The sequence below is a fragment of the Cuculus canorus genome, chromosome 1, assembly GCF_017976375.1.
Source record: "Cuculus canorus isolate bCucCan1 chromosome 1, bCucCan1.pri, whole genome shotgun sequence".
NCBI lineage: Eukaryota > Metazoa > Chordata > Aves > Cuculiformes > Cuculidae > Cuculus > Cuculus canorus.
In genome coordinates, this window is record NC_071401.1 from 111,095,871 (window position 1) to 111,120,384 (window position 24,514).

The window sequence follows — 24,514 nt, forward strand, 5'->3', positions numbered from 1 at the left end:
CAAAATGGCAACATTGCGGATGATTTTGATTTAGCAAAGAATGTTATCAATGGCATCATTGTTGCTATGAATGACAGTAGTGTGATGCTGTTTTGTTTGTTTATACTGTTTTTAAACACAGCTAAGAGAAGGGATTTCAAGCCCCCTGTATGACATTGACTATTTTAACAACTGTCGGTTAGAAGTTATTTTTCTTCGCTTGTTTTCACTCAGGTTTAACGTAGCTAAATTTCAGCTCTCTTTTTAAAAAAAAGTCTTTGAAAAGATAGCTTTATAAAACACCTCAAGAGGTACTTTTACTCTTATTTCTGCTACTGTGACTTAAACCTGATATTCGAACATTGAATGCACGTATTATTGTATGGCGTGGCAGACCCTTTTTTGAGCCTTGGCATTTGGAAGTATAATAGAGTAAATGGCAAGGAGTTTTAAACAAAGGACTGAGATACAGCTTCAGCTTCTGGCATTGCCCAGTATTGTCACCGATAGGTTTCTGGAGTGGGAAACTCATTTCAAAATGTCGTGACGCTGCTGCCCAGCTGTATGTAACCACATCATCATGTTAAATATAGAACTTTGACTCACTGGATTCTCTAAATAACAAAAGCTCACTTCATCTGCCTGTGAGGTACTAATTCTAAATTGGAATGTGGTTTGAATTTATGATGCGCTTAAACTTGGAGTTTGTGACAGTTCAAGACATTGAAACGGAGGAATGTGGAGATTTGTGAAGATTGTTTTGAACTACGAGATAGTTGGACAATTGTTTTTAATTCAGGGAAAAACCAGAATAAGTAGGGAGGGAGAAAGAAATGCTTGAAACATGTTTCTGGTGAATTTGTTGCTTATACGAGGCTGTTTGAAGTTTATTTTTACTCAGCCAAATGCTTTTCTTTATTGCCCTTCACGTTAATTACATTTCAGAAAGAGAACTGTACTTCTTTGGACAATTCTTACCTTCATATTTTCAATATGCTAAAGTGATCATGTAGCTATATATTTTTAAGTTTAAATAGAAAAGGCTTTTTTTGGTTAATAAAAAATTATTTTAAATACGTAGTCTGTACTTGTTGGACTTGCGTATAGTAACAATCAGTCTTAATTATTGGAGCCTGCACTTCTCAATTTCTCTATTTTAGTGCTTATAAAGTTACTTACACTGTTTTTAAACACCATGCATAAAAATTGGCATGTGCAAGTGGAAGTATGTACTGCACTATTACATCCATCTTGTAAAATAGTATCAGTGTGAACAAAAATAAAACATAGCTACTAAATGTAAATGTTTTCAATCCAAGCTCTACATTGAAATACAGCAAAAATGCTGGAAGGATTTAGTGGATTGGAGAACAATTTCTCGCTTTTGCGACTACACTAATAAAATTGATTTAAGTGAACGTAGTTTAAAACACTTTTTATTTCAATCTATTATGCAAATGTATTGAAGAAGAATGGTCATAGCTCAGAAGTTTATTGTTCTGTTGTTATTAAAACCTTGGCTTTGTTTTGTCTGTTAAACTTCTGGTTTGCCAGCAGTAAGATTTGTCACAGCATGCATTGTCTCAATTAATAACTGAGCGTGACAAGAAGAAATGCTGAATCCTGCAGAGATTACCTTGTAATACCACTTTGCGTAGAGAGATTAACAGATATTTTTATTTAGGTGTGTGCGTGGAGAAGAAATCAATACATTAAAGCATTAAAGAATCACACATTTGCTCTGTGTTGAATTAGCATATTACACTAGTATTGATTTTTGTAGCTTTATATATTTCTATGAAGTTACTGGTTGTAGCAGTAGTGTATGAAAAGAAAAATACCGCTATTTTCTACTGCATTCTCTGTTTTGATTTTAAGGGGTAGTGTGTATAAACATGATGTTTCATGTGTGTTTATTGACCTGTGGAATTCAGCTTTGGCATTGTGGTTGCTTACCTTTTTATTTTGTCCTGAGGAGATTTTCTTGAGTGAAGCCGTAAATGTGAGACTGCATCTGAGTCTTCTCTAGTTTGACTAGGACTGAGGTCAGGAAAATGGTGCAATACAGTGCTCTCTTAAAAAGTAAAAAAATGTAGTGGAGGGGTAGGTTAGTAGCAGCCTTGTAACGCACAGTTGCTTCAGGGGACTATTTTGATTGTAAAGGAACAACTCTATGTGAATAAAAGCAATCTAGTATTTTCATGTCTTTCAAACATCTAAGCGTTTTGTTTGTTATTGTCTTCTATTACTTGATAGCAAATAAACTGTGTTTCTCTTGAATTATTGCAGCAAAGTGATTACTTGTCTGAAAACTGGTTGCAGTAAATTATATTGCTTATTAAAAGATAATGGAAATAACTAAGATTTGACCTATAAATAATTATTCTTATGTGACGTTCCACAGTTTGTTTTAACTACGGTAGTTCAAACCTTTTCTTGAAAATGAAGAAATACTAGTAGTTTTTTGGTTTTCCTCTTTATTTCAATAGAAAGCTTGACTTGAGTCATAATTGCATCAGTCTTTCCCGCTGCTTAGGATGTTGATGCTTTTATTATCAAATTAATTGTATTTCTGGGAGTATTAATACTTTTTTTTTTTTTTTTTTTGCTTTCCTGATCAGATCATGACAGTACCAAATGATCCCTATACTTTCCTCTCTTGTGGTGAAGATGGCACTGTAAGATGGTTTGATACTCGAATCAAAACAAGTTGCACAAAGGAAGATTGTAAAGATGTAAGAGTGAAATCTTTTAATAAAGATGACCTAAATGTAGAGCTGTACATCATACAAACATAGGATATGAATTCTGGTAAGGCTTTTAGAAATAATAGATTTCAGGGTCCTTGGTGGAGATGACAACATAATTCTCAAGAAACAAAAAACGTTTGGGAAGTCCTTTTTTTTCTTTTTTTTTTTCTTTTTTCTTTTTTTGGTAGTTTTCTTTTAATATCTCCTTTGGCACTTCTTAGTTTATGAACTTTGTGAGGCTTCAGATATGGTAGAAAATGTTCTGTATTGAAATTGAATCTCTTGGTCTGGTTTACATTAGTTACTACATAGAGTGCAGAGTTAGAGGCAAAAAATGAGCCTTGAAGGTCCCTTACAGACTTGTGTTCTTTAGCATCTTTTGTTCTTCCCTAAGAAAATATTTGCTAATGAATTATAGTAAATCTAAATAGTCACTGGTATTACTCCCTGGAAGGTAAGGTACTGGTGGTATCCCTTGTGTTTGGATTTCAGGAGCAGCTGTTGGAAAAAAACTGACACCAAAGTATGTATTTCTGCTCTTGGTTAATTTTATTCTGCTTTGTGCATATTTACCAGTTCCAAGGGTTTCTTTCTCTTTTTCTGCCCCCATAGATGAAATCTATTCTAACCCTTTAATTTAATTTAGACTATTTCTGCGTGTTTGGTGCTCTTCTGACTCAACAGTTACCTACGTTTCCATAGGAAAATCTAAGGTGCAAGTTAGTTTATGAATCTGTAGTTGTTACTCCTACCTATTCTTAAATGTTTGTTCTTGTGGTTTGTTTTGGTTGGTTTATTTTCCTTTTTAGTTGATCTCATGCTGTATTTCTTTCTCTGATGGGTTTCCTTCTCTGCAATGGCTTTTCTGTTTGACATATTTAAAATCTGTCTTCACAGGGCCAGTCCTAGTTTTCACAAAACCTTCTTGACTAAAGGGCCTGTGTCCTGAAGTGAAAAACAGAATTATTCTTTAGACGTTCAGAGCTACTGTGTGAATGCTATATTTCTGTTTGTTCCAGGATATTTTAATAAACTGCCGGCGTGCTGCCACTTCTGTTGCTATCTGTCCACCAATTCCGTACTATCTTGCTGTGGGTTGTTCTGATAGCTCAGTAAGAATATATGATCGGCGAATGCTTGGTACAAGAGCAACAGGTAGGAACCATACCTTACAGTAAGTTTTTCTAGCAGTTTGCGGTTCCAATTTCAAGTTCTTTTTTTCAAAATAGATGGTGAATGACTGAATACTGAATGAAGTGTAGATTTCTTCTCCAAGCACTATGGTTTTTAATAATAACATTTCACTCTAATATTTGCTAATACAGAAATCTTCAAGTAAGTAAATTTTGTACATCTTAGAATACACTGTATACTGAATGCAGAAAAAGACATTTTGTAATGTCTTGTCTTTTGTCTCGAAACACATGATTTCAAGATTCCAAAAAGCTAGTGGTTGCAGCCTGAGTATTAATTATGTTCTTATCTTCTCGTACTCTGCCTTGCTGTAATGTGTTATTTCTTAGGGAAGGAGATCTGTTAAACTCTATAACATAAAGTGCTGTGCTTACCTTTGCAGTAGTTTTTGCAATATCTAGTATAATTTCACTGAGAAGGTATGAATTCTTCAGGTGAAAGCTAGCATGCTTCAGATACTTAGCTAAGGATTTTATAAAAAAATTTCAGGTGACAAACAAAACTGTTGTTCTAATGTATCTTTCTTACAATGTATGATCAGTCCTTGTTTGAACACACATGAATTAATATACAAACTCATGCAAGTAATTAGTATCACAGAATTTGTCATTTCTTGAAGTGTTTTCCTGTTGTTGATTGTGATGGAGGAGAAAGAGAACAGTAAAGATCGCTCAATAAACATAAGAATACCCCGCTTGTCAGGATAGTGTTCTTATAAGATCTCTCTCTTTCATCACAGTAGTCAGCAAAATTCTGTGAGAACCGCATGAGGAACAGATTTTTGGGGGGTTGATTAAAAAGTACAGTGTACCTGCTCTTGTACTGTAACAATACAGGAAGAGAATTAATCCAGATACGCCAGCCTGCAGAGTAATGGAGAGAGAAGACAAAAGTTTTAAGATTATTTTTGCTGGATTTGTTTGTATAGTGTTCTTTGGTTTGGTTTGGGAGGTTATGTGTTTGGTTGTTTATTTTTTTTCTTGAGAGGCGAGATATTCTATGACTAGCGAACACACTATTGATTCTCATTTAAAACTCTATTTCAGCCCTTGTGTATTGTGAGATGATAAATTCTGAACTTGTCTGTGGTCAAGGATAGACTGTTGCACATACTAAACCACAACAGATAGCGGGAAACAATAACATGGCAAATTATGAGGTTTTGGAATGGTCTATTTTTATCAGTGTTAGATCTTCTTATAGGTAACTTTTCTCTGCTCACAAACTTGTAATTCTACAATTTAAAATTGTTCTAGTGTGTGGAGTGGGGGTTAGTTGTCAAGGAAGCATGATAAATCCAATGTATCGTAGAGTTCTGCTGTTCAAAGTAAGCGTTGTTATGTCTTGAAGAAAAACTAGTATTTTTTTAAAAACATGGTGGGTAGAAAAGAGGTGATGTATGTCTGAAAATTGTAAAGTTTTGTGTAATGAATTCTCTTGTTATTTGTATTTCAATATGCATTTTACATTATTATTGTGTAAATGTTCTTGCGTTCCAAAGTTTCTATTTGTACTACATTTAACAGATAACATCCACACGCTGTCTTGTGATGGGTATGTGGTATAGGAATATGCGTGTGTTCATCTTTTTTTTTTTTTTTATAACATAATGGTGTTTGTAAACAAAAATACAAAATACTAGTAAGATCTGATAAGTCATTATTCAGATGCAGTTTAATGCAGAATCTACGTGATACTTAGCATTTCTCTGATCATCTTTTGTTGGATGGTAAATAAGGAGTATATTGAAATTGTTCAAAATTTGCAGTAGTAAATGTGTCTTTTCCCCTCCTTTTTTTTTTTAAATATAGGGAATTATGCTGGTAGGGGCACTGTTGGAATGGTGGCACGCTTTGTTCCTCCTCATCTCAATAACAGATCCTGCAGAGTAACTTCTCTATGTTATAGTGAAGATGGTCAAGAAATCCTTGTTAGCTACTCTTCGGATTACATATATTTGTTTGATCCCAAGGATGACACAGCACGAGAACTTAAAGTTCCTTCTGCTGAAGAGAGACGGGAAGAGGCAAGTAGTTAAGATGACCTGTTTTCATGTTTCATACTTTTTCCCTTGTGGCACACTTGTATCAGTTGTATTACCCTTTAAATTAAATCAATGTTGCTGGTCACAGATTGAGATATGCTGAGAAGATTGTGTTTCAAAATGTGCATATTTACAGTATATTTATATATATATTTACAATATTCTTTTACTCTGGTTTTCTTTCTTGTCTGTTTTCCCTTTCTTGAAGATGAGGAGGCATCTACGTGAACCTCAGGTTATAAGACTGGCAATTGTGGCAGGTTAATCTTGTAGTTGAGGTGTATTCTGTTATTTTCAATGCCACCAAAAGCATATCCCTTGAAATCAAGTATAAATATTCTTTGTTATAATTTATCGTGCAGTGACACTGGTACTGGGTCCAGCTCTGTTCAGTGTCTTTATCAATGACCTGGATGAAGGCATTGAGTGCACCCTTAGCAAGTTTGCAGATGACACTAAGCTGGGTGGAAGCGTGGATCTGCTGGAGGGTAGGGAGGCTCTGCAAAGGGATCTGAACAGGCATGAGGTTTAACAAAGCCAAATGCCGTGTCCTGCACTTGGGGCACAACAACCCTGTGCAGTGCTACGGACTGGGGGAAGAGTGGCTGGAAAGCTGCCTGGAGGAGAAGGACCTGGGGGTGTTGGTTGACAGTCAACTGAACATGAGCCAGCAGTGTGCCCAGGTGGCCAAGAAGGCCAATGGCATCTTGGCTTGTATCAGAAACGGTGTGACCAGCAGGTCCAGGGAGGTTATTCTCCCTCTGTACTCGGCACCAGTGAGACCGCACCTTGAATACTGTGTTCAGTTCTGGGTTTCTCACCACAAGAAGGATATTGAGGCTCTGGAGTGTGTCCAGAGAAGAGCAACGAAGCTGGTGAGGGGCTGGAGAACAAGTCTTATGAGGAGCGGCTGAGGGAACTGGGGTTGTTTAGCCTGGAGAAGAGGAAGCTGAGGGGAGACCTTGGTGCTCTCTACAACTACCTGAAAGGAGGTTGTGGAGAGGAGGGAACTGGCCTCTTCTCCCAAGTGACAGGGGACAGGACAAGGGGGAATGGCCTCAAGCTCCACCGGGGGAGGTTCAGGCTGGACATCAGGAAAAAAATTTTCACGGAAACCGTCATTGGGCACTGGCAGAGGCTGCCCAGGGAGGGGGTTGAGTCACCTTCCCTGGAGGTGTTTAAGGGACGGGTGGACGAGATGCTGAGGGGCATGGGTTAGGGAGTGTTAGGAATGGTTGGACTCCATGACCCAGTGGGTCCCTTCCAACCTAGTGATTCTATGATTCTAAGACAGAAATGAGGAGGTATAAGGACCCAATTGCTGGGCCACAGGCTGCTATTACTAGTACAAATATTACTGATTAGAAGGGGATGTAGATTCACAGGATTGAGGAAGAATAACCAGCTGACTTATGCTGTTACATTACTGAGGCAGGAGCAAGCTAAGAGGAACCTAGAAAAGTTATGCAGAGAACAAATGATTCTGCACTTTTCCTCTATGTAACGTTAATTGTATCTGAAGTAATTTGGTGGAGAATTGACTGCCCAGTTACTATAAAAAGAGAAGATTGTGACCACCTATTAATAACAGATCCTCTGTATTCTTTCTTTTGTAGGCACAGAATGTGTCCTATAATTTATTCTTGCTGGATGATTTTACTTAAATGCTGTTCTCTGTTTCAGTCAGACTTTAAGTTGTATGGAATAAAGCTTTCCTCCTGAATTTGTGGGCTTCTGGAAGATAACAGTTTAATATACTTTCACCACAGGGGTTTTGCATTTAATTTAAAGTTGTCAGCACAGCTATTCTTTTTTTTTTTTTTTTTTTTAAGGCCAGAAATGCCTAACCAATATACTTAATTTCAAACACTGAACTGCCTTTCTAAATGTTCAAAGCAGTAGCTGTTTCTTTTCAAGTCACTGAAGGTAACACTACCTTTACAGTGCCTGTTCTATACTTCCTGCTACAAAAATTTAAAAAAGCTCATGGGTTAAAAAATAAACTAAATTTGTTTTCACAAGATTTCTTTGTTTTGTTAAAGTCTAATTGTTTTTTTCCATTTGCTTAATTGCAAATCCGCATTTCATTAAACTGAAGCTGCCATGTAGTTTTTAACTAAGATAAATATTTTTGCAGAATTCTGGCTGAATTCTGAAGACCTTAATTATTATTGATCAGTATGGAAAGCTTCCATTAACATAGGAAAGCCAGTGTTGCATAAAATAAAAGCTGCATTAGTTTTGAGAGTCCTTGATTTAGACTGTTGAACTTCTGTGTAGTTAAAACTCTTACATTCTATTGATACAGTGTTGTGCTTATTCATAGTTGAGCTGAACATATGGCTGATATTCCTTTTTTTGATATATATAAAATTATGTGACATGAGAAAATGGAGATATTGCATTTATATTTAAACTTAGAATTCTGTACTGACATAAATAGCTTTGAAATGCCTTTCTCTCTCTGTTTTGGTTTTTTTTTCTTTAAATTTCTAGTTACGGCAACCTCCTGTTAAACGTTTGCGGCTAAGAGGGGATTGGTCAGATACTGGACCAAGAGCAAGGCCTGAGAGTGAAAGAGAAAGAGATGGTAAAGTGTTTGCAGTTGGTGGGGATTGTTGTGTTTGCTTGTGTTTTGTTTTCCTTGGATTTTTTGTTGAGATTTTTTTCTTTTGGTTTGAGTTATATTTTCCATTTTTTCTTAGGTATTCCTGAAATATGTAAGTGCTTCAGATTAAACTGTCCATGTTTTAAGAATCAGTCAGAATTTAAGATGGTTTTTGTAGAATTTAACACAGAACTGCTGTTCTGCAGTGATTTTATAAAATGTCTAGATTGAAGATATTCTTACAGAAGAATTATGTTGCTTCAGTTAGGCTGGTGTAAATCAAGGGGAGCTTACTTCATTGTCATTGGTCATGGAGTAACACAAATGCATATTTCCCTTTTTGTAGTTAAGCCTCGCATGCAATCCAAGTTACACATTAAATGCTCCGTAGTGGTTGTGTTAGAGGGCTGGAATTCAAAGCAATAGAATTTTAATACTGTATCTTTCACTTTTTTTTTTATAAAACGCATGTAGTGACTAAATTTTATTCTTATATATCCGTGTTTGTAATCTTTTACTCAATTACTTGAGGTTTCAATATATAGAGCATTTCCAAACCTATGCTTTAGTATCAGAAAATGGGACATAAAAGCAGGGCAGAGAATGCTTTGTCATTCATCTTACTCTTCATCTAATGATGTGTTTCTGTTTAAATCTGACAGGTTGTAGGGGTCTAAGTATTTGTTTTCCTTCCCTTAAATCTGTCTCTCTTTTCTGACTACTGTTTCCCTTTCCAGATTTCCTGTGTTGTTTTTCTAATCTTCCCGATTCCCCAAACTAGAGTAGTGTGTAGCTGTATTGGACTGATGGCCCATGTAGGGTAGGATTCTGTATGTGACATACACAATAGGAGATGCTGTTTAGGGAGAAGCATGAGTGTGTCCTCTTACCTTAGTCTGTTGCCTTTGTTGCTCCCTCAGTATTCAGAATTACTGGATTACAAATTTTAGAGGATGCGTTCCCATCTGTTCCTTTAGATTCTGGGTATGGTTCTATTGCCTGTGAGTTTCTGTAATTCTTTTTTGAACCTGTTGATAATATTTCCTATGCCAAAAAAATACAGACGTTCAGTACCCAGTGTGTAAAAGAACATTTTCTTTCTTTTCTTTTTAACTAATCTCTTAGTTCCCTCATGTGCCTTCTTATTCTAATATTTCAATATTTGACTAACATTTTTACATTCTGCTTACTTGGTGCTTTCATTCCACAGGCATTATTTGTATACCTCCTCATATTAGGGGTAACTTTGCTATCATTTTGTTGGCTTTCCCATCAAAATTAGTTGTGGCTTTGCCTTTGCATGGAATTACTTTTTATCTAAATTCTTTTTCAGCTAAATATCTCCAGCGTCCTTTTAGCTGTCATTTCCCCATGATATCAAATAAATAGTTCATTGTCCCGTCTTCCTTTCAGAAAACACCTTTCTGTCTGTTTTCTTTAGCTGTTGCATTCCATTTTTTTGTGATTTAAGCTCTGAGGTCAAAGTTCCTTTGGTTGGGGTACTGGAAGGATCCCACAAGGAAGGCCAAAGACCTGCAGTGTGCAAATCAGGATAGACAAGGGTATTGCACTCAGATTGAGGGGCATTGTTTTTGGGGGCTGAGTTGGTGTGTTCCCCTTCCATTCTCCTTTCCCAACAATTTCTTTTAAACTCAAGAAAACGATCTAAAAGCAAGGCCTAGTGGTGATATATTCAGGCTATATCGAAACAGTGAAGGTGATGTGCAGTCCTGAAAGATTATCAGTTGCTCCAGATATGTGATGAGTCTTACAGCTTTTATAAAAGCTATGTGGGTAGCAGCACTGATGTTTGAGAGGCGTATTCTCAGTGTATGTGTTCTTGCCAAGCATGCTCCAGAATCTTTCAGTATATATAGACTCTTTTTGTATACAGGGTATTAATATATTTTGCACATATGTGTTTTGATAAGTAATTCTATTTCACAGGGATTCTGCTTCTTAAGGCCTTCAATTATAAAAGCTTTCCAAAAGTTGCTTAAACTTCCAAAGTGGCGTAGGGGCCAGTAGAAGCTCTTGCTTCAGTATGAGTAGAATGGTCTAGTTCAGTGGAATGGTCTTCTTTTGGAAGATGCTAATGTATTGAAACAAAACAAAACAGCCACCAAAAAAAAATCAACCAAAAAAACCCCTCAAAGTGCAAAACACAGTATGAAACAAAACAAAGATTCACTTATTCTATTTCATCCCTTTACAAATGGAATTTTTCCTATCTTCTCTGTTTAAACAAATTTTGTTTCATGTGTAATAAAAAGAGAAAAAAAATGAGAAGAAAAGTTTTGAGTTGTGTTGAAAGTAAGTATGCCACAGATTTTGCTCTTTGAGAATCCTGACACTTGATACAAAATGTGAAATGAAAATCCCTAAAGGAACTCTGCTGTTGTCTTAAAGTGTTCTTATGAGGAAAATCTAAGTCATGAGAAAGCTCTTTCATTATTTAGTGATAAAATTGGTTATTTTGTAAATAGCTAGACAAACATAAAACCCTAAGCTTTCTTAACTTATTTAACTAGCACTTAAAACTGAATGACATGGATTTCACCGTGTCATGTTTACAAAATCTCAAGGTAATTGTAAAACAGAAAAGGAAGAAGGACTGTTGGTTTTTATGTGGCACCATGTTCAGATGGCAATTCTTGCTGGACTTTCGTGCTGAAAAAGGAGGTGGTTACCTATCCTACAGTGCAGGGGCTTGTATGGAAGGAGAAATGGGGGAAAAAAAATGAACAGTTTTCTAAAAATGTAGATAAAACTTCAGCATTACTTGTTTTACAGGGGAGCAAAGTCCTAATGTCTCTCTAATGCAAAGGATGTCAGACATGCTGTCAAGATGGTTTGAAGAAGCCAGTGAAGTTGCACAGAGCAATCGAGGACGAGTAAGATTACGGTCCAGAGGTGATTTCCTTATTTTCAAGAATAATATTTACAACAGAAAGTATGCTTATACTGGATGTACAGGCCATGAATATCAATCTTTGAGGTATAAACTAAAAAATTTTTAGTGCACTCTAAAGAACTGAACACACTTTTTTGTCCTATGAATGGTAATGCAAAGGGATCTTTAGAAACGGAATTATGTTTACCTTTGGGCGCTTGTTCTTGCTTTTTTTTTTTTTCTCATTTTTAATCAAAGGTGGGACTAATCGGACAGATGCTCCTGCTAATAATAACATGCCGCCTGGTACAGAATCAGAAACTGCAATGGAAGTAGATGGTTCTGAACAAATTCCATCATCTTCCTCTTCTACAATGTCAGCCCAAGCTCCTTCAACATCATCTTCAGCAGAAAGTCCCCCTTCAACTTCATTATTATCATCTCCTGATAATGAACAAAGGCCTTCTTTAGGGGCCTCAGCTCAACCTGTGCTCCATCAGTCTGGTGAGAAGAAATCCATCTTGTCATTGTTTATGAAAAATGCTGTCGATATGAAAGAATTGCATTTTAGGATATTTTGGATAATTGATCTCAATCTGTTTATTTTTTCTTGCACATTCCTAATGAGACAAGGTATTTTGTGGTTACCAGGTGACTGCAGCTGTGTTTTAAAGAAAGAGTAAAGCCATCAACTGCCTACCTTTGTTTGAAGGAGTCTCAAAAGGGATAACCAGTATTATCTTTTAAAGTAGAAATTAAAAAATATTGCTTTCTTTTCTAACTTATTGTTCTCTTCATGGAATGTAAGTAGCATCATGTCTTCTTCAACTGTGATTTCGCTGTAGCAGCATCAATGCAATGAATAGATGAACCTATGCCTGTTACAGTCAGTGGAAGTAGAGAATATCTCTGTCAGTAGGAATCATCATTTTCAACATTTCAGAGTCAGCAACGGAGGGTTTTTTGCTTCTCAAAAGTATCTGAATAGGCAGGGCTCACCTGCATGATATTCTATTATTGGTTAATAAATTGCACTATATACTGATTTTTAAGTTTGTATATCTTGAAGAAACTAGTATATATATATTTAATACAGACTTGGATTCTTATTGTGGAGGAAAGGAAGAAAGTATATTTCACTGTCAATGTTGGAAACTTATTTGGGTAGTAGAAGACTATCTTATGCTTTGTCTTGCCTTTTTCCATTCCTGTGCAGGATAAGATGCCACAGCTTTTAGAGTTAACTATTTGCACAAGAGATTACTTTTACTTTTTTAAAGTGTGTTTCTAGGCCTCGGTTTGTGGTTGAAAGGTTGACATGATCCAAAACACCTACAGGTTCAGACCTGATTATTTTAAAACCTTGTAGTCTTTTTACAAATACACTTTCTTGTCTTGTACCGATTTGGTTGTAAAAAATCAGGGTCTTTGTAGTTGTAAAAGATGACTGACAGCATGTTGAGGCCCTAAATTGGATGTCCTAGAGTAAAGGAGAGATGTGGATTTGCCACGGAAAATTGTACCATACAGTGTGCAGTGGCTGCTGCAGCCAAAATCTTTGGGACAGGTAAGAAATTATTAGGTATCTGGTGTCTGAAAGAAAGGGAAGTTAAAGACATAAGTGTAAATTCAGTAAATGTATTAATCCTGACCTTTCAAACCTTACAGCTAGTGTGATACTTATTTAGAGGAAATAAACCGTGAGCAGAAGCATGACAATACACAGAGCCTAGATACTATATCTGGAATAATTGAATGCTAGGTAACTTATTTAGTAGCAGAAGCTTTTAGTCACCTATGGTTTTTCTTAATATTGTTGTCATCCCGCTGCAGTCTCAAGTTTTTCCATAATGCACACACACAAAATTCATTAAGGGATCTACTCTTAATTCAGCATAACCCGATTTAGCTGCCGCTATGTTTGGTGAGAGGGATAGCCACCAAAGAACACACATACCATTTCCAAGGGTTCATTTTGTTATGTTTATTTTTTAAAGTATGTGGTATATTCTGGGGCCTACAGTGGCCAGGAGAGTATGTCCCATATTAAAAATAATTGCTTCAGGCTATGTCATTGAAACTTTGTGGATTGCATAGTGATAATGCACTAGAGAGCATTTTTGGAATTTTTATGCGTTTTCTGTCCTGCATTTTAAAGAATGCATGCTGACTAGAACGTTTTTTTAATTCTTTTCTCTGAATCTGTCTGAATTTCTAAGTAAAAGTTTATTCTGCTAGCATGAAGCTGAAGTTGTTATTTCTTAATATACATCTTCTCTAAGAACATTTCCCCTTTCCCAGTGTTACTTTGGGCTTAAGGCTCCATATATTCAGCTTTGAAAGGGGTAGTGGCAGTTGTTTTGTTGACAGACAGTGGACACTGTGTAATTTACTGTGTAATGTTTGATGGGTTCTCTGACTGCACCCAGTGTCAGATTGGCTGCAGATTCTTCAAAATTCTTCAAAAAAAAAAAAAAAACCTTTAAAAAAGTCAACATTACTCACCCCCAAATTCCAAACCCACAGAAACAAACCAACCAACCAACCTACCTTTATTTGGTATTCTTTATTGATGTATGCAGATTTTAGTATTAGGACTAGGTGTTGTCTTTAAATTGTCTGCAGGAGTGAACCTAATAGTATTGTACATCTGCAGACCTAGCAAGCATCTCGTCTAGTTTGCACTGCTTTTGAAACACGTAAGTAACTGCCAAAACAAGTCTTGGTAACATGGGCGAGTTCAGGTAGAGGGGAAGCTCTTGGGCGGAGGGAGCAGATCATGGCAGAGCAGCAGCAGTGGGTTTATGAATGGGAAGGCTGGAACTTGAATTTCCATTTTGCAATGTTCATATGTAGCCCATGACAGCACTCAGGTATGAGGTTTTATTTACTCGCACCCTAGTCTACAAATGTGAAAACACGGCACTGTGCATCAAGAACAGGAACTCAGTTCCTGAGTTTGTTGGGCTGCATTTAGAGGTGGATAAAACTTGCTTTTTGAGGTGATGGTATAAGGAAAGTGATAATAGGAATAGTAGTTTAAATACAGTGAGGTTGAGTAGGAAGACCAGATAAATGTGTGTTGTAAAAGAAGGTTGACTGGGGAAGCATTTTGGAAAACAGAAGGGAAGTAAGAGGCTTTCAGCCATAATTTTACTTAAAGTAGTGGTAGGTACAAGTTTGAATATTGTAGCAAAGAATTAGCAAATGAAGAATATGTTTTTGGGTAATGACTTAGTTATGAATTCATGAATGACTTAGTCGTGAATTCATATTACGGAATGGAAGAGGCTTAGAAACAGCTTTCCATAAATGACTTCTGCAGATTTCTGTACCACAGGCACTGATGGTAATCCTGTCTTTGAAATAGCAATATTTTTGCCTATGTCTTATAATTCAAATATATTGTTGGTATGGTGTTCCAGAAAATATACCATGTGGTGAGCATTTGAGCTTTTGCATCTGAATTACTTCATATTTTAATGTTTTAAAAAAGTACATGTTCAAAATAGAGACAGTACAAGAATTGTTCAGTGCTGGAGCTTGTTGGCATGTCTTTATCAGGATGTATATTGTAGAACAGCTGCAGCATTTGAGAAATGCCAGTAATCAACAAAATTAGGGCAAAATCTTGGTCGCCTGTTCTCGTCAGTACGTTTGAATAATTTCTTTTTTTGTAATGAGACAGAAGAGTTCCTGGAGTTTTTTGTGCTTGTCACTACAAAAAATCCCGACAAATTTCTTTTCTTGCCCTGCTTGACCCCCACTCAGTGGAAGCCATTAATTAATTTTTTTTATTAGTTTCAAGATACTGTGGTTTTAAACCACAAATAAATATCAGATACAACAAGCTGTAAAACCTAATTTTTTTTTCCCATGAATAATATTCCAGATACACATTGGTACAGTTGGGCTGGGAGGGGGGCAGTTGAACAATTAGGACCAAGCTTATACTTAATGTGTTCTGATATCACAGAATCACAGAATCACACAAGGTTGGAAAGGACCCATTGGATCATCGAGTCCAACCGTTCCTAACACTCCCTAAACCATGTCCCTAAGTACTTCATCCACCCGTTCCTTAAACACCTCCAGGGAAGGCGACTCGACCACCTCCCTGGGCAGCCTGTTCCAGTACCCAATGACTCTTACTGTGAAGAATTTTTTTCTGATATCCAACCTGAACCTCCCCTGACGGAGCTTCAGGCCATTCCCTCTAGTCCTGTCCCCTGTCACTTGGGAGAAGAGGCCAGCTCCCTCCTCTCCACAACCTCCTTTCAGGTAGTTGTAGAGAGTAATAAGGTCTCCCCTCAGCCTCCTCTTCTCCAGGCTAAACAACCCCAGCTCTCTCAGCCGCTCCTCATAAGACTTGTTCTCCAGCCCCCTCACCAGCTTTGTTGCTCTTCTCTGGACACGCTCCAGAGCCTCAACATCCTTCTTGTGGTGAGGGGCCCAGAACTGAACACAGTATTCGAGGTGCGGTCTCACCAGTGCCGAGTACAGAGGGAGAATAACCTCCCTGGACCTGCTGGTGACCCCATTTCTGATACAAGCCAAGATGCCATTGGCCTTCTTGGCCACCTGGGCACACTGCTGGCTCATGTTCAGTCGGCTGTCAACCAGCACCCCCAGGTCCTTCTCTTCTGTGCAGCTCTCCAGCCATTCTTCCCCCAGTCTGTAGCGCTGCATAGGGTTGTTGTGCCCCAAGTGCAGGACCCGGCATTTGGTCTTGTTAAACCTCATCCCATTGGTCTCGGCCCAGCAGTCCAGCCTGTTCAGATCCCTTTGCAGAGCCTCCCTACCCTCCAGCAGGTCGACACTTCCTCCCAGCTTAGTGTCATCTGCAAACTTGCTGAGGGTGCACTCAATGCCTTCATCCAGGTCATTGATAAAGACATTGAACAGAGCTGGACCCAGTACTGAGCCCTGAGGAACTCCACTTGTGACTGGCCTCCAGCTGGAGTTAACTCCATTGACCACCACTCTCTGGGCCCGGCCATCCAACCAGTTTTCAACCCAGGAGAGTGTGCGCCTGTCCAGGCCAGAGGCTGACAGTTTCTGAAGCAGAATGCTGTGAGAAACTGTGTCAAAGGCTTTACTGAAGTCCAAAATATAAGGTAACTTTGCTTTTAAATCTCAAATGATAGGGTGGCAATAGCTGGTTTTTTTCCTTTTCTCTTTCCTTACTCCATTTGCTGGCAAAATAAACATTTGCTTAGAGATTCTGAAATGCGTGAAAAGGTGTTGTCATTGAACGTGTTCAGGATAGTAGTTATCTCTTTACAGTTTGAATTCTAGCTCTTGTTACATCTTAAATTGTAGCTGTCTCTGAACAGAGTAGAACTGAATCAGCGCTAAGTACTGAAAACTGCAATTTTAGCCATCATAGAAATTTCCTTGAAAGCATTTTCTAGACTGTTTGGAGTTTTAATTTCCATAAATGTTTGTGGCACATGAAAACTATTCATAGCAAATCTCTTTGATGCCATATTCCTCTTGGGAAGTATATCTGTCTCCTTCTCATTATACTTCATCCTCCATAAACTGGCAGGATATATTTCCCAGAAGTGGTATTAGACTGAGGACATAATATCAAATAGTCATGAGCTCTAAAGTGGTGTCTGCCACTAATTTTTGAATGATTGGATTATCTCTTTGAGTTTGTTTCTTCTTATGAAAAAAAATAAAATTTGCTTGCTTCACTGAAGGTTATAAAATATTTGCAAACCTTTTTCTTGGATGAGAGATTATATGCCAGTGTAATGCTCTCCAGTATTTTAACATTTCATAGTACTGATTTTTTTTTTCTTTGCAGATTTCCTCATATCTACAAAATACTCCAGGGTGCCCTTGATATAAATACTTTTAGGATTGGTCCAGGCTAGCAGTTTATTGCAGAACTAGCTAGAGCATTTGGTGAGAATATTTGAGTCTGAATTAGCTTCTCAATTGTTCTATATCATAGATGAGAGTAGTTCATGAGTAGTTCAGGTCAATATTGTTCTTCAGCAATTGCTAATAAAGACATAAAGAGAAGTGCTTGCTCTATGGCACTTGTGTAAATGGAGGAAATCTGCAAAGAGCATGGAAAGCACCAAAAATTACTCAGACACATAGTTTTATCACAGTTTGCGAAAAATACTGCTAACCAGACAGTGGATTGGTTCATGCCAAAACAGTATAACTGACAAATGAATAATTATAAAACAATTAAAACAATGAAGTCGCCAAAGAAGAAGCTGAAGAATAGCCTAAACAATACTAAAAATTATTTATGCTACAATAAATTACTTTCTGTGTAGAACCACTTAACAGTGTTTTCAGACTTTAAATCCTCACCCACTGGGAATGTCTGAGATAAAAAATGAGTTCATGGTAAACTCTATTTCTCAGTTAGGTGCTGTTCTGTTGCCTGTTTTTGTAATCCCAGTTAACTTTTTTCACAGGTTTGTTTTGAACAAAATTGTACTAATTTTTTTTCACATCCTGAAGCTATCACATTCATTTTGAAAACTTAGCTGTAGACTGCAGTTGTGTAATTTCTCAGCACAGATACTCTCATTTGTTGTGTATCTTAGGAACACGAAAATGAATACTTCTGTTTGGTTTGTTTTGAATCAGTCAGGATCTACCTATTTTTGTTGAATGATTCTTTGTTATGGTTTAAATGTTGGGATTGGGGATGGGGTGGGTGGTGTATTGCATGGCATGAATCCTGAAATTTTAAGTGCTGTGATTTGTGCATATAGGAAGAGAAAAGTAATTTCAGTATTTTCTTTTATGATTTCTGAATATTGCTAAATGTTTTACATAATTATAGTAGAAAAAATTGCACTTGGTATCTGTTGCTTCTCTCTTTGGTCAGTCCACTCACTCCTCCTTTGTGTTCTATATATTGTATATTCAATGCTTCTTTCTTTTACATACTTTTTTTTTTTTTCCCACCCTCTCCTTGTTTGTCAGAGTTTATTGGACCTGAGTTAGCTATAATCCGTAGGGGTCTACAGCGACTGAGGCTTAAGAAGGCAGAACAACAGAGACAGCGAGAGCTAGCTGGGGGTTCAGAGCCACAGTCATCCTCCTCTGATCAGTCTTCCTCTAAGGGTTCCTCACAGGACCCTCAGACATCAGGTTGTCATTTGTCAAGGTTTCTTAAGCAGCTAACGTAGTTGTAGTTTGTGCTGCTGTTGTTTGCTGAGATGCTTCTCTTCTGAATCAAGACAGTTAATGCGTTTGCTGCTTGTCTTACCTTGCACGTGGTGGTGTTTATCATCACATGGTTAGGGAAAGAGTAATATTTACAGTTTTCATTTATCTAACATATTTGGATTATATAGCTAAATGACACTTTATGGAGAAGGTTTCTTATGTGCATGCTATCAGGTATGTGCAATGTTTCTTAGAGCAGTTCAGCTAAAAATTGCTGTGTCTTGTTCAAGGCCAGGCTGACTGGGGCTTTGAGCAACCTGATTTGGTGGACAGTGTCTCTGCCCATGGCAGAAGGGTTGGAACTGGATGATTTTTAAGGCTCCTTCCACGCAAACCACTCTGTGATTCTATAAAATAGCATTTACTGTTGATTGTATCTGATAGTAGCATTTTAAAAGTTGGCTCTGGTTTAGCATATGTTCTAAATCAGGGTGACAGATCAGTGAGACAGATTTGGCACTCTTAAATGCTATGGTTTTATAGCAGGCATAGTGAAAATATTTCTAACAAGCCCAAGTCCCCATATATGTTCTTTTTTTTTTTTTTCAAAGAATGACTTTTCATTTCACCTTCCTCTTTCTCATGTCTTATTGAGATTAAAATTATTACAAGAAAGCCCTGGAGATGTTTATAATAAAAAGAGATGTGTTTGAGAAGGTTAGAGTAGAAGCATGTATATGAATAAAGAAGTAAACCCTAAAGCATAAACTTTTCATGGCACTGTGTAAAAATGAGTGAGCTGCATGCTGTGTGAAAAACCAGCATATTTTGTGTTGAGATGTAATGTCTAGTAATGTTTCTTCTATGGGGAGAATCTGTGAGAGTTGAGATGTGGTTAAATGACTTGGGATTGTGTCATACATTCTCAGTTGGACTTCCTATGGCAATCTATTAATTTCTCTGGAGCCTCATGGAACAGTTTGCTCAAAGAGTGGCTAGTGCTCTAGTTGCAATATACAGTTTACTGAATTTTGAATAACTTTCAACACTAAATATTTTTATAGTGAGTTTTTGGAATGTTTGGAAACCCATAAATCCTTGAGGTCTGTCTGCCTATCCTAACGATGGCAAGCATAGGTACCTGTCACCTGCTATCTAATTTAGCTGTAGACTGCCAGGGGGAAAAAAACCTACCAAAAAGCTACCAGTTTTTCAGCAAACTGAACTCAGAACTCGCAGCTCAGACCTATATGTATTGACAGCGACAAAACCATAGCTAATGTAGTCAATAAGTCTTCATCTGGACATGAGCGAGCAGTGTGCCCAGGTGACCAAGAATGCCAGTGGCATCTTGGCTTGTATTAGAAACAGCGTGACCAGCAGGTCCAGGGAAGTGATTCTGCCCCTGTACTCAGCATTGGTGAGGCCCACCTTGAATACTGTGTTCAGTTTTAGGCCCCTCACCACAAGAAGGACATTGAGGTCCTGGAGTGTGTCCAGAGAAGAGCAATGAAGCTGGTGAAGGGGCTGGAGAACAAGTCTTACGAGGAGCAGCTGAGGGAACTGGGGTTGTTTAGCCTGGAGAAAAGAAGGCTGATCGGAGACCTTATCGCTGTCTACAACTGCCTAAAAGGAGGTTGTAGAGAGGTGGGTGTTGGTCTCATCTCCCAAGTGATAGGTGATAGAACAAGGGGGAATGGCCTCAAACTGTGCCAGGGGAGGTTCAGATTGGACATTAGGAAAAAACTTGTGACCGAAAGGGTTCTCAAGCACTGGAGCAGCTGCCCAGGGAGGTGTCCAAGTCACCATCCCTGGAGGTATTTAAAAGACAGGTAGATGAAGTGCTTAAGGATATGGTTTAGTGGCAGGTAGTTATGGTTGGACTCGATGATCTCAGAGATTTTTTTCAACTTTAATTTTTTTCTTATTTTTTTTTTTACTACATTGTTTCCCATTGACTTGAAGTTGGAAAAATTTTGGTTAGAACTGTATCTGTAGAACTTTCAGCTGAAGGTATATTTGGATGTTTTGCTACCTCTGAAGCATGTGTTGGTCTGGGTTTCACTTGTTACTGTCTCTCCCATCTTTTTTGTTAGTGCTTCTTCAAGGATGCAATGTAATTCTTTACTCCCCCCTTGCTTGTGGGTCAAGATACTGTATGACCCATACTGACAGAAATACAAAGCTTTAAGCTGAGTAATTGCTTTGACTGGGAGTCAAGGGGTGTGTTGTAGTTAATTTGCATCCCATTACTGCTTCTTGGAGTTTTGAGTTCCCATATGTTTTGTATTTAAGGGAACTAAAGGCAAGGTCTGACCATTTTGTTCTGGATCACCAGGGAACCCCAGAACACATACGTAGTCTTGGAGGGAAACCAGTGTTTGAATATTTACCTCATTCTTCATGTGATGACAATGAATTTGCAAATTTTACCATTTTAATTATTAAGTAATTGCTTTGAAAGATAGATTCACCTGACACTATGGAAATATGTATTTCTGGGGAGAGGAAAGTGGAAGTTTTGCTCTCTGACCTCCAACTCATCAGGATGTTATCTTTTTGCTCTTTTGATCTGATTGGTGGAATTTTTTACCTTCAGCATTACAGATGGGGAAGATTTAAAATGAAGAATTCAAATTTAAATATGTAATGTGTTCAGTGAATTATTCCTCAAGAAATTTGATAGAAGATTACACTACCCCTTTCTACTTGTATGTGTAAATACAAGAAATTCTTGTGCTTCACCAGCTTCTTTCATTGTATTCCTCCTTCCCCTGTTTTGGAAGGGAACAAATGAAACTGGTTTTTTTGATTGAGGAATCCACATCACCTTTGCATTGTCTGTTTACTTTTTAAGGTTTCTGCACTCTGGACATGGAAATATTCTCTGTATTTGCTTTCTTTTTTTAATACAAGTTAACTTTCTTTTGTTTCTTGTATTTGACCTCCCAAGGCTTTTTGTGTATCCGCAATCTAATCCCTTGGAAAACTAGAGCTGCAGCTTTTTGGTCTCTTGCTTCTCTATAGAGACAGTTGTTTTCCAACCCTGCAATAAGCTGGGGTTCAGAAAAGTGGCAGAAAAAAAGTTCTTAATTTAGTTTAGGTGTTTTTAATAATAATAACAACTTCTTTTCTAACTGTACAGAGGCAATCTATTTTTTTTTTTTTTCTGCAAGATTGTCTTTGGTGCTCTGTCATGAAGCAAAGGTTCAGTTTTCAGGCCATAAATTTTCAAACAAAAAATTACACCCCAGAATGTGTCTGTCACTATGTGAAATGGTATCATAGTCTCTGTTCCAGGGCTACATGTCCTCCATCCCTTCTCTGGCAAAACTTGTATCATTTACACTTCCAGTTTTGGGGAGAAATCAGAGTGAGACTAAGGCCATTCTTCTGACCCGTATTACATTCTTAATCCTTATCTTTGTAATCACAGAAGCTCAGTTGTGGCTGTAGTCGCGGGATGGAGGAAAAAATGCTCCAGTCATGTTAGAAATTACCAGTAGAAAATGTCAAGAGATGAAAGCTTTACAGGTTTAGTAGAAAATTAGACTGTATGGTAGTTATTCTGTCTCCTAGTCTAAGGACTTGCAGTAGTTACATGAGGGTTTGTAAGCTGTTATCTGTAATAGTTAATTTTCATTATTTAGAAAAATACGGTCAAAAGTTTAAGTAGTTGTTGAATGTGCAAGTGAGTTAACTGAGTAATGATTTGCAGTGGGCTGATTTGACATTGAGGAAAAAGATACTTCATCCTCAAATCACAGAGAGACTTTGTTTTAGTGAATACTTCTCGTAAGTATTGTGTACATTTGACAGAGTTTTAGAAGCAGTATATGCTGTGTGTATCAGGTCTATTTTCTCTTCAAGTCTTTGCCTAGGTATTGAACAGATTCTGGGTTTTTTGATAGCTGCTCCATTTAATTAGGGAACTATGGTAAGTGGGTGGTTGTTTACTGTTGTTGTTGTTATTATTATTATTTAGTTTCTCCAACAAAGCCTATTTTTTACTTTTTGTGGTGTTTCGTAACATTTAGATCCGGTGCAGTATTTAAACAACAGCATATATATGCTATATGCAAACCACAAAGAAAATAAACCTTTTTAATCCATTGTTATTGGATCTGCCTAGTGCTGATGCGCCTTGTATGCACTGACATTACCTTTTCCACTCCTCTTTTTGAGAATTGCATGCAATTTGAGCAGTTGCAGAAACATGAACCAGATGATCTTGAAGTGAAGAAGAAAAAAAATTCACGTTATAGATCAGTTTTCATCAAGGGTTCTTGTAGCAGTCAGTATACGTAATAGGAAGTAATGGGGATGTTTATTTTTTGAGGAAAAATATATTTGGTTTAGACTACATTTGTTGTGGAATAAAGATATATACATGTGCATGCTGACATATTGCAGAATTTGTGCTGCACATTGACCTGATTATTTTTATAAAAACCTCAACTTTGGTTGTTTCAGAAGTCTATAGTCAGTGTCTTGAAAGTGGAACAATTTGGACCTTCATTTCTGTGTTAAAGCTTTCTGTGGAGGACAAGGGGATGACTGCTGCTTTTAGTACTATATTCTTTGCATTCTTTATAAAATTACCAGATGCAGAAATGTCTAGTTGAAGTCCAAAATATGTAACTAAGAGCTTATTCACTGTGCAAAGCAGTTACTCCTTGTTATTAAAGCAATATTTTATTTCTTAGATTAAGATATGCTATACGTACCATGTTTAGGACTTCAAAAACAGACCTCTGCTTCAGGCCTGACTCTCACACTGGAGCTGGTGTTATAGTGATATAAGGAGGAATCTTTTTTTTTTTTTTTCTCCAAAATAAGACAGGTGGTATGCTAATATTTTGCTGAAGTCAGGTGCTGATTGCCCAAACTATAGGAAGATCCTTCAGCATATAACTGACTTTAAAATTATCTTCTATTTTCTGTTTGAGGTTCCCCAAATTTATGATTCTCCAGTTCCCTCTTTAAGTGGTGTTCCAGTTTAGAATGTACTGGTGACATTACAACCAGTGGTGAACTGCATTGGGATGTAGACCCAGCCTGTTGAAGGCTCAGGTAAGAGTTTGAATTTTTGTTTGTTTTTTTTAACTATATGGCACAGTTTTGGTAATACTTTCTTCAAAGGCTTTATCAGAATTGATGAAAGTACTTTTTCAGATTTTTTTTTTTTTTTTTATACAAAACAAAGCCATATATTTAAAAAAGAGGCATTTACCTGAACTTCTCTAGGCTGGTTTCATGGTTATGTTTATTTCCCTGCCTGAGTTTGTGGGATTCCAGACTGCAGTGCCACTTTAAGGGGTGCTGGTGATCCGTGGCTTCAGGGGACTTGAATAAGAATAAAAAAACCCACAATAATTTAAAATCGCTACCAACTTAGCTCTTTTTCTTAAGCATGCTAATTGGAATATTTAAAGTGCTTCCTATATGTTTTCTGTATCAGAATATTTAAAGTGCTTCCTATATGTTTTCTGTATCACAAGTGAAATGCATTCACAAAGCTGTAGGAGGACATCAAAATAATAGCGAAATGTGGGTGGTTTTAGCCTACATTGGCATGGACTACTTCCTAGAACATTTTTCAGTTTTACTTACTGTGAATGAGCGATGCACATGGTAAATCACACCTACTTTTTACTTACTGTTGCATAACCAGAGGTCAGTAAAATTTAGAAGTGCTTATAAGGGTAGTAAATGTAATTTCTTAAGTTTATAAATAAATATCTTAGTTCAGTCATACTCTTCTGTTTATCTTTGGTATGAATTAAAAAGCTGTTGAGATTAGCAGCTAAGTAAAATGTTTGACAGCATGATACGCCTTTTGAAAAAGGCCTTGTAAGTGTATAGAAAGAATTGGAGTGCAAGAACAGAGCGTGACT

The 24,514-nt window shown here is 37.3% G+C and overlaps 1 protein-coding gene across 6 annotated transcripts in view; it reads left to right on the forward strand.

Moving 5' to 3' along the window:
* Positions 1 to 24,514, forward strand: part of DCAF6 (DDB1 and CUL4 associated factor 6) — a 90,730-nt gene that overhangs the window by 28,948 nt on the left and 37,268 nt on the right. For 3 of the 6 annotated variants that reach the window (XM_054060388.1, XM_054060402.1, XM_054060395.1), the window contains exons 5-11: positions 2,601 to 2,714; positions 3,749 to 3,884; positions 5,735 to 5,949; positions 8,464 to 8,557; positions 11,369 to 11,488; positions 11,727 to 11,972; positions 18,432 to 18,599. In XM_054060388.1, the coding sequence (XP_053916363.1) occupies positions 2,601 to 2,714; positions 3,749 to 3,884; positions 5,735 to 5,949; positions 8,464 to 8,557; positions 11,369 to 11,488; positions 11,727 to 11,972; positions 18,432 to 18,599 (1,093 nt within the window). The remainder of the gene's footprint in view (positions 1 to 2,600; positions 2,715 to 3,748; positions 3,885 to 5,734; positions 5,950 to 8,463; positions 8,558 to 11,368; positions 11,489 to 11,726; positions 11,973 to 18,431; positions 18,600 to 24,514) is intronic. The other 3 variants (XM_054060411.1, XM_054060423.1, XM_054060417.1) reach the window with 1 other exon arrangement.